The sequence below is a fragment of the Callorhinus ursinus genome, unplaced genomic scaffold (genome assembly GCF_003265705.2).
Source record: "Callorhinus ursinus isolate GAN/ISIS: 27379988/994484 unplaced genomic scaffold, GSC_fseal_2.0 scaffold23, whole genome shotgun sequence".
Taxonomy (NCBI): Eukaryota; Metazoa; Chordata; class Mammalia; order Carnivora; family Otariidae; genus Callorhinus; species Callorhinus ursinus.
Genome location: NW_027397085.1, coordinates 5,983,011 through 5,997,435, shown reverse-complemented (window position 1 = coordinate 5,997,435; position 14,425 = coordinate 5,983,011). Strand labels below are relative to the sequence as shown.

At 41.3% G+C, this 14,425-nt stretch overlaps 1 protein-coding gene across 5 annotated transcripts in view; it reads left to right on the top strand.

Moving 5' to 3' along the window:
• Nucleotides 1-14,425, top strand: part of ARHGEF28 (Rho guanine nucleotide exchange factor 28) — a 324,502-nt gene that overhangs the window by 33,533 nt on the left and 276,544 nt on the right. The window contains exon 2 of one of the 5 annotated variants that reach the window (XM_073905343.1): nucleotides 11,376-11,561. The exons of the other annotated variants lie outside the window; for them this stretch is intronic. Within the exon in view, the coding sequence (XP_073761444.1) occupies nucleotides 11,537-11,561 (25 nt within the window). The 5' untranslated portion in view covers nucleotides 11,376-11,536. The remainder of the gene's footprint in view (nucleotides 1-11,375; nucleotides 11,562-14,425) is intronic. 5 annotated transcript variants of the gene reach the window in all.

The window sequence follows — 14,425 nt, the reverse complement described above, 5'->3', positions numbered from 1 at the left end:
GTTCTAGAGGGGACGGGGGTGGGAGGATGGGTTAGCCTGGTAATGGGTATTAAAGAGGGCACGTATTGAATGGAGCACTGGGTGTTATATGCAAACAATGAATCATGGAAAACTACATCAAAAACTAATGATGTAATGTATGGTGATTAACATAACATAAAAAAGTGAACATGTTATACTTGAACTATTGAACTTGAATAATTTTCACATTGAAATTCCATTTTTTAGATTGTTTTGAAACTGAAAAATGAACGTAGGAAAAATGTTAACATTAGCACAATTTAGTAGTTGACTTCATTGGATCCTTGGAAGGCATTTAAAAGTTTTGTTTACATTTGCTTTATTTTTACTGGCATGGTTACATGTTTGTAGTTCAATAAAGAAAGATTTTCCTACTGTTTCTTGACGTTATGCATTTTCAAAAAAGATTATTACTGAAAACAACTGTCTTATAGAAGAGGGGCTCTTAAATGACCTGCTTTAGGTCATGAACTATGATCTGGCTCGGGTCACTCTAAATGCTGCTCTTGTATCTTCCCATCACGCAATATTGTAAAGTTAGTGAGAATCTAGTTTGTGGATGAGCGTGGAACCTAGTGGACCCTGAGTTAGTTGACATGGAATTCTTCGTATGGCCGATTGCATGTTTCCTGTGATGGTTCAGCCTTCACCATTTCCCTGGATTACTCTAACAGCTTCCTCTCTCTGCATCCTTTCTCCTCCTGCCATTGCTACCATCCATCCACTCTGCTCCCAGGGCACATTTTCTGAAATACAAACCTGAGCATGTCTGTTCTCTGCTTAGAATCTGTCACTTGCTCCTCCTGATTGTCAGTCTACACGACCCTTCTTGGTCTGGCTCTTGGTTTCCTCTTTGGCCTTTCATTCTGTCAGCTCTCCTGAGAGCTCCTTGAACACACCTTGATGCTTGCTTCTCTGCCTTTGTATATCCCTTTTCCCTCTGTGAACCATTCCCTTTCCACTTCAGTCCCCCACTCCCTGCAAAAACCTGGCTATCTTCTGTTCTTTTTTTTTAATTATTTATTTTTAAGTAATCTCTACACCCAGTGTGCGGCTTAGCCTTACAACCCCAAGATCAAGAGTTGCATGCTCTACCAACTGAGCCAGCCGTGTGTCCCATAACTTCTGTTCTTAATGAGTCCTAGTGTCTGGGTCCACTGCCCCCTTCCCTTGTGCTCAAGAGATCGTTGCATCTCGTCCACCAGAGCGCTTGATGTTGTCAACACTGGCACGTGTTGTCTTTTGTGTCTCCCACTAGACCTTGGGTTCCCAGCACCCAGTCAGTGTCCGCTGCAAACTGGGTGTTCTTAATACTGCATGAAGAGATGAACTGACAACCACAGATTCTAGCCATCTGAATTGCAGTGTCTGTCTCTGGGAAAGGCTTTGTGATCTGGGGAAGTGCTTTCTTGTTTATGTAGAACCACAGATCTGTCTGGTCATTAGAACCATCTGGGGAGCAACGACGTGGATAGAACTAGAGGGTATTAGGCTAAGTGAAATAAGTCAGTCAGAGAAAGACAAGTATCATATGATCTCACTGATATGAGGAATTTGAGAAGACAAAGGATCATAGGGGAAGGGAGGGAAAAATGAAACAAGATGAAACCAGAGAGGGAGACAAACCATAAGAGCCTCTCAATCTCAGGAAACAAACTGAGGGTTGCTGGAGGGGAGGGGGGTGTGAGGGATGGGGTGTCTGGGTGATGGACACTGGGGAGGGTAGGTACTATGGTGAGCGCTGTGAATTGTGTAAGACTGATGAATCGCAGACCTGTAGCCCTGAAACAAATAATACATTATATGTTCATAAAAAAAATCTGGGGAGTTTTTGAACTCATTTCCTGTGTACTTAGACCACTTGAGTTAGAATATCTGGCAGGTGGGACTTGGGAATCTGTATCCAACTCAAGACGTGTAGATCTTTTTTCCTGGAAAGCTTTTGATGAAAATCATGGTTAATTGCTGATAGTTTCTGTCTGTCCATTAGCTTACTGCTCTATCTAAGAAAGAGATTTTAGTAATCTTGCAGTTTATTCTGTGTAAGAAAATAGAACTTGTGTATGCTTTCACAGTTTATAGAGGGCTCCTATTAACATTTCAGTTACTTCTCACTTCTGGAAAGTAGAAAGGTGGGTCAGAGTTTTGTATTTTGAAGCTGAGACTTGATCCGGGTCATGTTTCCTAAAGGTATTTAGTTAACTAGGTTGCTAGGACTCCCAGTAACCAGCATTTGTCAAAACTAAGAAATGACAGAATTTTTTCTCTCATTGTTTGCTTAAAACCTAGAGAAAAAGGAATATGCAAGTTCTGCAGAAAACCTACTCCTATGGTTTACAGTAGAGAAGGGAATTATTTATTTATTTTTAATTATTTTTTAAAAGATTTTTATTTATTTGACAGAGAGCGAGAGGGAACACAAGCAGGGGGAGTGGGAGAGGGAGAAGCAGGCCTCCTGCCCAGCAGGGAGCCTGATGCGGGGCTCGATCCCAGGACCCTGGGATCATGACCTGAGCTGAAGGCAGACGCTTAACGACTGAGGCACCCAGGCGCCCCAAGAGAAGGGAATTATTAAGAATTCCAGTCTCGGGCGCCTGGGTGGCTCAGTTGGTTGGACGACTGCCTTCAGCTCAGATCATGATCCTGGAGTCCCTGGATCGAGTCCCGCATCAGGCTCCCTGCTCGGCAGGGAGTCTGCTTCTCCCTCTGACCCTCCCCTCTCTCATGTGCTCTCTCTCTTTCATTCTCGCTCTCTCAAATAAATAAAATCTTAAAAAAAAAAGAATTCCAATCTCATTTTGACTTAATTTTGAACAAACCTTAGAATTGTAATATATTTATGTGATCCTCAAAAAACATAATAATGGATTAGAAAAAATATATTCCAAGTCATTTGGGATGTGTTATGACTCACAAATAATATAGAGATTAGGAGACATTTTGAATAAAAGTTATGCTTTAAATTCTTATAAAAGCTTCAATTCTTCTTTATTTTCCATTTCCCCATAAATATCTTGTATACTTTGGTTTCCTTATTTTTCTGAAAAGAGTTTGGAGAGTTTGAGTAGTGTCTTTCCTTCCTGTGATTTATGATTGCCCCCCCCTTCCTGCTGGCACTTATCATCCCCTGTGGACACTGGGTATCTACATCAACCACATCCCTTAATTCTGGTACCATCTTTGAGAACTAGGCAAGGGGCATCTGTTAAAGATGTGAATTGGCATAAACGCTGACCTATCAGATTTGGTGTGTCTGAGACTGAGCCTGTCTCTTTGCTACTGCACCCCAAATGGCCCCTTCCTCTAACCCAGAAGCCCGGAGTCTTGCGCTTAGTGTTCACTCTTCTTTATTCCTTAGGGCGACTTGACTTTTTAAATAGCCTTAATGCTGTCACATCCTCTCCTCACTGCTATTGCTGCAGTTTAGATCTTATTTTTATCTGAATTGCTACTACATTACCTGCCTTAGATGTGGTCTCCCAAAAATGTGCTTTCTGCACTGGCACCAGAATGATCCATCTGAAAGCAGAATTGAATGTTCTCTCCTTAGGTAGGATCTTCAGTAGCTCCCCATTCCTACGTGAAAAAAGTTCTGGTTCACACTCCACCATTCAAGGCTTTCCAGTATTTGACCAGTCTTTCCTGCTTCACCCTTCAGTGCTACCTCTCCATCATGCAGTGCACCTCTTTCCAAGGAGGTGCTTTTGTCTGAGAGCTCACCAGGCACAGCTTGCTGACCTTGCACCTCTTGACTCTGTTGTCTTTTCAGCCCTAAACACCTTTCTTGCTCCTGGTCCTCCTGACCAGTATATTATTGTCCTTTACCTGGTGAACTCCTGCTCTGGAAGGTGTCTTTACGGGTATTAGTCCCTTTAGGAAGCCTCTTAGGCCTCCCTATTTTAGCTAGAATAAAGTTAAGTTAACCTTAAAGAGACTCAAACAGAGGCTTAAATAAGAGGAGAATTTCTTTTCTGTAAAAGTCTAAGCTGGAGAGATGGGTGGCTCACTCCGAGGTTATTCAGGAACTATGTTCCTTCCATCGTGCTTCTCCACCATCCGTAGGGCATTATTTTCACTGACATGACTGTAGCAAGCTTGCTACCAGTCATCTGTTGCCAACCACCAAGGACAGGGAAAGAAGTTATGGAGGCCACACTTCTTCCTTTGAGGAGCCTGACTGACACTGTATACCTAACTCCTGCTCACATCTCATTAGCCTGAACTTCATGGAATGCCCACACCTAACTTCAGGGAAGGCTGGGTAATAGTTCTTAGCTTAGCAGTTTCTTCTAAAATGTGAGCCACATATGTAATATAAAGTCTCGTAATAACCGTATTAAAAAATGAAACAGATGAAATTAACCCAACATATTTAACCCAGTGTGTTTAAAATAGCATTTCAGTGTGTAGGATTGACCACATTTCAAATGCTCAATGGCTCCATGTGATAGTGGCTACAGAGTCACAAGGTACAGCTTCCGCTGGCTATGTGTGCAGCTAAAGTTGAAGGCTCTTACCATGAAAATTAAGGGGAGAATGGTATCTGGGGTCACCTGGTAATTGGTTCTATTTCTTGTTAATCAGGGTCTGCCTTCCATCCCAATTTGATATTACTACAAGGCATTGTCTGTGACACATTGTCTATATACTTATATGTTTTATTCTGTCATTCCCATTGAGTATTTTTTTTGAAGATTTTATTTATTTATTTGACAGAGAGAGACACAGCGAGAGAGGGAACACAAGCAGGGGGAGTTGAGAAAGGGAGAAGCAGGCTTCCCACGGAGCAGGGAGCCCGATGTGGGGCTCGATCCCAGGACCCTGGGATCATGACCTGAGCCGAAGGCAGACGCTTAACGACTGAGCCACCTAGGCGCCCCTCCCATTGAGTATTTTTAAGAGGTGATTGTGTCTTTGGCATATTTTCTTTTTTAAAGATTTTATTCATTGAGAAAGAGAGACAGAGACAGAATGATCAGGGAGGGGGAAGAGGGAGAGGGGCAGGGGGTGGGGAGAGAGAGGGAGAAGCAGAGTCCTTGCTCAGTGGGGACCTGAAGCAGGGCTTGATCCCAGGACCCCAGGATCATGACCTGAGCTGAAGTCAGATGCTTAACCGACTGAGCCACCCAGGTGCCCAGGCACATATTGATTATTCAATAAATGTTAAGTGAATAAAGTGATTGGAGATTTCATTTAATTGCTCAACTGTTTTCATTATTCTTAGGCAGATGCTTATAAATGTATTCATTGACAGGGTAACACTTGTGTGTCAAAAGTTAGATTGTCCTCAGGGGGATGAATATATTTTGATTTTATTTGATACATTTCCTGTGAAATCAAAGTCAGAGGTGCTTTGTGTGGACATCCATATTCTGATATAATGGCGGGTTCTCTGATTCCACAAATAACATCTTAGAAAATAGGTGCAGCATGCAGAAAACTCATGTTTTCTATTAAATAGTGAATCTTCTGTCGAGGGTGCCTCTGTACTGGTGAAGAACAGGATGGAGATGCTTGCATCGAACCTCGTGCATTGAGAATTCCTGTTCAGTCCTTGGGGAGATAGGCCATTTCCAGGCAATATTACACATCTGTTGCTGGTACACGTGAAGCACAGTATTCCCAGAAGTCAACAATTCAGCACAGCTTATCAATGATTGTTAGAATTAAGTGGAACATGAATGTAGCTTCTCATTAAATGAAATACAGAACTGAATGTTCCCTAAACAAGTTAAATTGTAGATGTTACAGGCTGTTCCTGTCTTGCACAAGCCAGTCTTGCATCCCTCGTAGGTTACTGCAGAAATGCCTTTTTTGGACTGGCCCTTGAGATTTGTGGCCCTTCTCCCTGGAGAATGGGGGGAAGTGGCAGGAAGGGTAAATGCACAGGGCTGTGTCTCCTCTCACTTTTAATCAATACCTCTCTCTCTTTGCCCCTTGCTCTGTCATCACTCCACACCTCCTCCCACCCCCAAGACAGAAGCTTTTCCTCCCCATTGTAGGAATGACTCTTGGGATGAATTTCCTAGGTTAGTCATCTCTTGCTGGAGTCTCTCATTTCCATCAGGCTGTGGTTTGATTCAGAGTAATATTTATAGCAGTAATAATAGCCACCACTACTATGATCATGGTATTATAGTGCATGTGCATGCCAGGCACATGCTAAGAGCTTCATGTGTGTTACTCATTTTTTCTTAGAATGATCTTATGACATAGGCATTATTTTGATGCCCATTTTTTAGGTGAAGAAACCGAGGCTTAGGTTAAGCCACTTGGCTGGAGTCAGAAGCTAATGAGTTGCTAAACTAGATTTACACCCATGTCTGAATCTAAATCTTAGGTTTTTGTTTTTGTTTTTTAAAGATTTTATTTATTTGAGAAAAAGAGAGCGAGCATGAGAGGGGGGAGGGTCAGAGGGAGAAGCAGACTTCCTGCCGAGCAGGGAGCCTGATGCAGGACTCGATCCTAGGACTCCAGGATCATGACCTGAGCAGAAGGCAGTCGCTTAACCAACTGAGCCACCCAGGCACCCTAAATCTTAGGTTTTTAACCATTATATGGTCCTGCCTTCTAAATATAACTTATATGACCTTTATACCCTATTTGAGACATACATTTTTGGTCATGGTGAGGATGGGCAGAGGAATAGGGTGGGAGAGGGATCCAGGAGTATCTGATCTAGAAGAAAGATAATTGAAGAGGTAGGATCTTCAATTTACATGAGGCTTTATACAACAAGGATGACTTACTGCTGGTGGAGCAAGGAGGAGTCAGAAATATCGGACTCAGATTCTATGTACTGGGAGGACTTTCATTGTGACCCTCTTTAAGATGGAGTTGTACAATACATTAAAAAAAATCATTCACTACAGTCAAGTGTGATTTATTTCTGGGTTGCAAGGGTGGTTCAGTATCCACAAACCAATCAACATGATACATCAGATTAACAAGAGAAAAGATAAAAACCATGTGATCATTTCAGTAGATGCAGAAGAAGCCTTCATCAAAGCACAACATTCATGATAAATACCCTCAACGAAGTAGGTTTAGAGGGAACATACCTCAACATAATAAAGGCCATAAATGAAAATCCACAGCTAATATTATCATAATGGGGAAAAACAGAGCTTTTCCTCTATGGTCAGGAACAAGACTGGGATGCACACTCTTACCACTTTCATTCACAAGTACTGGAAATCCTAACCATAGCAGTCAGACAAGAAAAAGAAATTAATGGTGTCCAAATCAGCAAGGGAGAAGTAAAACTTTGATTATTTAGAGATGATATGATACTCTATGTAGGAAACCTGAAAGACTCCACCAAAAAACTAGAACTGATAATCCAATAAAGATGCAGGTTACAAATTCAATGTGCAGAAATCTGTTGCATTTCTATACACCAATAATGAAGCAGCAGAAAGAGAAATCAAGGTATTGATCCCATTTACAGCTGCACCCAAAACCATAAGATATTTAGGAATAAACCTAACTAAAGATCTGTACTCTGAAACTATAAACATTGATGAAAGAATTTGAAGCAGACATACACACACAAAAAAATGGAAAGACATTCCAAGCTCAGGGATTTGAAGAACAAATTTTAAAATGTTTATACCACCCAAAGCAATCTACAGATAGAATTCAGTCCCTATCAAAATACCAACAGCATTTTTCACAGAGCTAGAATAAACAATTCTAAAATTTGTATGGAACCACAAAAGACCCAAAATAGCCAAAACAACACTGAAAAAGAGAAAGCTGGAAGCATCACAATTCTGGATTTCGAGTTATATACAAAGCTGTAGTAATCAAAATGGTATGGTACTGGCACAAAAATAGACACATAGGTCAATAGAACAGAGTAGAAAACCCAGAAATGAACCTACATCTGTAGGGTCAATTAATCTTTGACAAAGCAGGAAAGAATATCTGATGGGAAAAAGACTATCTTCAATAAATGATATTGGGAAAACTGGACCACTTTCTTAGAATGTACATAAAATAAAATCAAAATTGGTTAAATACCTAAATGTGTAACCAGAAACCATAAAGATCCTAGAAGAGAGCACAGGCAGTAACCTCTTTGACATCAACCATACTGACTTCTTTCTGAATATGTCTCCTTAGGCAAGGGAAACAATAGAAGAAATAAACATGGGGACTATGTAAAAATAAAAGGCTTCTATACAGTGATGGAAACAATCAAAAAAACTAAAAGGCAACCTATGGAATGGGGAAGATATTTGTAAATGACATATCTGGTAAAGTTACGTATCCAAAATATATAAGGACCTTGTAAAACTCAACACCCAAAAAACAAATGATCCAATTAAAAAATGAGCAGGAGACATGAACAGACATTTCTCCAAAGAAGATATTCACATGGCCAACAGACGCATGAAAAGATGGTCAACATCATTTATCAGGGAAGTGGAAATCAAAACTACAATGAGATATCACCTCATGACCATCAGAATGCTTAAAATCAACAACACAAGAAACAACAAGAGTTGGCAAGGATGTGGAAAAAGGGGAACCCTCTTGCACTGTTGGTGGGAATGCAAACTGGTACAGCCCCTCAGGAAAACAGTATGGAGTTTCCTCAGAAAGTTAAGAATAGATCTATACTACAATCCAGCAATCATACTACTGGGAATTTACCCAAGGAATACCAAAATGCTAATTCAAAGGGATACATGCTCTCCGATGTTTGTAGCAGCATTGTCTACAATAGCCTAATTATGGAAACAGCCCAAGTGTCCATCAATTGATGCCTGGATAAAGAAGATGTGGTATTTCTGGAAAACAGTATGTCGGTTCCTCAAGAAGTTAAAAATAGAACTACTTCACAACTCAACAATTGCACTACTAGGTATTTATCCAAGGATACAAACATAATGATCCGAAGGGGCACATGCAACCCAATGTTGATAGCAGCAATGTCCACAACAGCCAAAGTATGAAAAGAGCCCGTATGTCCATCGACAGATGAATGGATAAAGAAGATGTGGTGTGTATATATATATATATATATATATATACACACACACACACACAATGGAATACTACTCAGCCATCAGAAAGAATGAAATCTTGCCATTTGCAATGATGTGGATGGAACTGGAGGTTATTATGCTAAGTGAAATAAATCAGAGAAACATAAATACCATATGATTTCACTCATATCTGGAATTTAAGAATCAAAAGAGATGAACATAGGGGAAAGGAAGATAAAATAAGATGAAAACAGAGGGAGGCAAACCATAAGAGAATCTTAACACTAGGAAACAAACTGAGGGTTGCTGGAGGGAAGGTGGGTGGGTGGATGGAGTAACTGGGTGATGTGCATTAAAGAGGGCACTTGATGTAATGAGCACTGGGTGTTATATGCAACTGACAAATCACTGGATTCTACCCCTGAAACTAATAATATAAATTGAATTTAAATAAAGATGTGAGAGTTATATATATATATAAAATACATAATGAAATATTACCATTTGCAAGGACATAGATGGAGCTAGAGACTGTTTTGCCAAGTGAAGTCAGCCAGAAAAGGACAGATGCCATATGATTTTATTCATATGTGAAATTTAAGAAACAAATGAGCAGAGGGTTAAAAAAAGAGGCAAACTACGAAACAGACTTTTTTTTTTAAAAGATTTTATTAATTTGAGACACAGATAGAGAGAGGCAGAGGGAGAGGGAGAAGCAGGCTCCCCGCTGAGCAGGGAGCCCGATGCGGGGCTCAATCCCAGGACCCTGGGATCATGACCTCAGCTGAAGGCAAGCACTAAACGCTCTGAGCCACCCAGGTGCCCCTGGGGTCTTTTTTTTTTTTTTTTTTAAAGATTTTATTTATCTGACAGAGACACAGCGAGAGAGGGAACACAAGCAGGGGGAGTGTGAGAGGGAGAAGCAGGCTTCTCGCTGAGCAGGGAGCCTGATGCGGGGCTCGATCCCAGGACCCTGGGATGATGACCTGAGCCACCCAGGCACCCCCAAGGAACAGACTTTTAACTATAGAGAACTGATGGTTACCAGAGGGGGGGTGGGTGGTGGAATGGGTGAAATAGGTGATGGGGATGAAGGAGCGCACTTGTTGGGATGAGCACTGGGCTATGTATGGAAGTGCTGAATCACTAAAGTGTACACCTGGAACTAATAGGGAACTGTATGTTAACTAACTGGAATTAAAATAAAAACTTAAAATGATGGAGCTATAAGGTAGTTCAGCCCTCTTATTCAGGGAACTGGAGCTCTCAGACATGAAATTATTTTCTGGGGCATGTGCTCTTAGTAAAATAAATGAGGATTGCATACTTGAATTTGTTCTGATGGTTCCAAGTTGATTTTATTGAGCTACATTGTTTTAGTGCTGCTTTTCATTAGTTTGTAACCAACCCCTGTTTGTTTCCATTTTAGGTTTTTCTATTTGTTACCAGTAATAAACTGTCCCTGGGAAGTAATGGAAGGGAAAGTATACTTGCTTGAGGAATAGTAGCAGGATAATGGAGAAACTGCCAGAGAAACTGGTTCTTCAGCTGCCCAGGGAATAAAAGTGAAGGATGAGCTAACACAGTAGCTGATGGTAGGGAAGGAGACTGTTGGTGTGTCCTCTAGGGCCCTGTGCAGTTGGGAGATGGGGAGATGGACAACTGAGGGTGGACTCTCCAAATCCCTCTACCCACAACCTGCTGTGGCCCTCACATGGGCCCTGTTTCTCACTTGGGTTGGAATGTGGCAGCTCCATGACTCCCTGACTGGGAGGGGAGGAAGGAGAATTATATAATCCTACAATTAGGATTGTAGCTGGAGGGAGTATGTTCTTGGACTGTTTAGTAGGAACTTTGATTTTCCTGAGGGAACACAGGTAAATATGCTTAGGACAATACCCACAGGTCAGTATGTGAGGTGAAAAGGCTCTTTTGGGTTATTATTTTTTAGCCAGTGCCTTAAGGACCTCAGTCTGTTTGTCTCCCATGAAATGAACATGATACTCTCTACATTAGTGTGCAGAATAAATAAGTAACACATGTAAACAGACAACTCAAACTCTTCTCTTTAGTAGGAATGGAGGGAAAGCAGTTCTACTGGAAGAGCAGAGTCTTGTCTTGAAACAGAACACATTGTTTTACTGAAGTTGCAGCATTTGGAGGAAGCGGGTAGAGATGATGGGGGATGTTACAGGTCTCAACCAGGCTGCCCTTGTCATTATCACTATGTGAAAATGTTAGCAGTTAGGGTGTGGTGTGTAGTTAGTGTGTGCAGTCAGTAACAACTTGTTTCATGATAACTTTTTATTTTTTATTATTTATTTGTCTTTTAAAAGGTTTTATTTATTTATTTGATAGAGGGGGAGAGAATACATGCCGGGGGAGCAGCAGGGAGAGGGAGAAGCAGATTCCCGTTGAGCAGAGAGGCTGACACGGGACTCGATCCCAGGACCCTGGGATCATGACCCAAGCCGAAGGCTGACACTCAACCAACTGAGCCACCCAGTCGCCCCTGTTTCATGATATCTCAATTGAAATCACATAGTATGTACTTGGAACATCCTTTGTTTTTCACTTTTTACATTGGTAATGTTTTTGTTATTCATTATCCTTCTAAAATTATTTTCATTGGCTGCGTAAAATTCTCTATTACTATTCTTTTCTTGAAGTGGGACCTTTAGGTTATTTTCCATATATTACTCATCTTATAATGTGTGAAGTGTGTCTTTGTCTATTTATTATGTTCAGTTCTTAGAAGGGAAGAGGTGATTCTGTGTTACAGCTATGGTGTGAATTCTGGGTTAGAATCATGTGCTACAACCATGGCTTGTCCTAGCTTCCCATACTCCATTGTACTCAAGTCTGGTGCCAACCTCTTTGTCTTTGGAGCCTGTAAGATGGAGGGGCTTGCTCTGCTCACCTTGGTTCTTTTGACCGAGAAGTAGGTGCTTGTTAAGGGTTTCTGGAAATTAGCCGAGGATAGAAGTTTTGATGCGCAAAGAGGTTTGAGAACCTCCAGTCCATGTTTTCTTCTGTGCTCCATCTACTATTCCAAATTTTTAGGGAATTAGGGGTGAGTATAAAACACATCTTTTCCCTCAAGAAGAAGAGATACAAGCAGAAAGAGAAATTACAGAATGTAGTAAATATAATAAGTCGAAGATTCTGGTTAGGAGTTCAGAGCTAGGAACGAATTCTTACTTGTGGAGTAATCAGGTATAATGGAGCAGTCAAGGCATGATGGGCTTCAGAAAATCACCCACTTGGGTAGATGGAGGGCATAAGGGGTGGGTGTTGAGGCAGGAGAACCTGTATGAACAAAACCACAGGAATGGGTATCACTGTGGATCATGAGAGAGATACTGTGGGATAATCTGGGGGAGCAGAAGGAAATAGCATTAGATAGGTAGGGTAGGGCTATATTAAGAAAGGTTGGAAGCCAAACAGAATTAGAGGCATAATAAGCAATAAAGAGTCTTTGTAGGTTCATGAGTGACATGAAGAAAGTGGTTGAACTGGAAATTCAAAGGTGGTGTCAGAAATAACTTTGAGAAGGTCACTTATAAGTATGCAAATACTTTGCAATATTTTACATACCTGGTATTCTGAAGTTTCCACGAATCTCATTTAATCCTTACATGTCCCGGAATGGGCAGCAATTATATTCATTTTTTTTTTTTTTTAAAGTAAGCTCTACACCCAACGTTGGGCTTAAACTCACAACCGTGAGATCAAGAGGCCTGCTCTACTGACTAAGCCAGCCACGTGCCCCTACATTCCCCATTTTATGCATAGGGAAATGGAGTTCCCAAGTGGTTGAACTTTCACTCACACAGTTAAAAAAAAAATGGCAGATGTAGGAACCCAAATCTCCTTATTCTTGGCTCTTTGGTTTCCAGTGACGGATCAGGGTGTAGTGGACAGGTTGTAACTTAGGGCATTGTTGGGGGAAAAGTTTCTTGGAAAGAAAAGGATAGCATCAGAGCGTAACTCATGTGTACCCAGTGCTTCATGTAAGGTTGATTTCCTCACCCTAACACTCTTACAGCTGTTGGCGTCCTAACTACATTTTACAGATAAACAAATGAGTCTCAACAAGGTTAAATAACTTGCCCAAAGTCACACGTGTACTGAGAGGTAGAATGGGAGCTCTAATCCAGGGGTGTGTGCCTTTTTCCTGACTTGATTCGTTTTACTACCTTGCACAAATTGCACCTACTTCTCTTTACTGCTTTGCTCAGGAATTTGATGGGTTGATTTTTTTCCCGGGTGCTATATATATATAAAAAATGAAATCATTTTTGGAATGAATCTAGCTAAAGCAGGTCTCTTGGCTTAATATTACATTGTATTTTATGGAGGAAAGTGTGTATATTAAGAGTAAACTTTAGGAGATTCAAAGAGCTAATTAGGAAAAAAAATGGAACTATGATCTCTTTTGGGCTTTGTACTTGTACTTTGAATTCACCCCTTAACCTTTAGGATGGAGACTAAAATTGTTGGCACAGTGTGCGAAGCGTGGCTTATGTCTCTAGTTGCAGCTCTGGTCTTAGTATCTTGTGCACAGCTCTGTAGAAGGACTTTCAATCCTCACACATAGTTTGCAATGTTCCGTGTCCTCGGTGCCTGTGCTAGAACGCACCCCTTCTCCCCAGCTCCCTCCGCTTTCCCTTCAGTCTGCTTAACTTGTATTCATCCTTTACGACGCAGCATGCCCAGCTCCTGGACCAAGTTGGTTGTTCCTGCCTTGTGCTTAGCCCTGTTCGGGAACTTCTGTCCTGTATTTCCTGGGAACAGGGCATAGGGTTGCAAGTATACACATGGTCTTGAGAGGGGGACACTGAATTAGCCATCCTGGGGAGAATGGCCTGTTTGTAAAGGGAAGCTGTAGTAAAGAAGCTGGGGACTACCTCAGCCTTAGTTCTTGGATGCCAACAACAAACAATTTGGTGCATAAATATCCCAGTTGCCCTCATGTCATGTCTTATTGAAGAGTAGACCCCTGCTTTTTTTTTTATTTATTTTATTTTATTTTACTATGTTATGTTAATCACCATACATCACATCATTAGTTTTTGATGTAGTGTTCCATGATTCATTGTTTGTGTATAACACCCAGTGCTCTTTTCAGTACGTACACTCTTTAATACCCATCACCAGGCTAGCCCATCCCCCCACCCCCTCCCCTCTAGAACCCTCAGTTTGTTTCTCAGAGTCCATAGTCTCCCATGGTTCGTCTCCCCCTCTGATTTTGCCCCCTTCATTTTTCCCTTCCTACTATCTTCTTTTTTTAACATATAACATATTATTTGTTTCAGAGGTACAGGTCTGTGATTCAACAGTCTTGCACAATTCACAGGGCTCACCATTGCACATACCCTCCCCAATGTCTATCACCCGGTCACCCC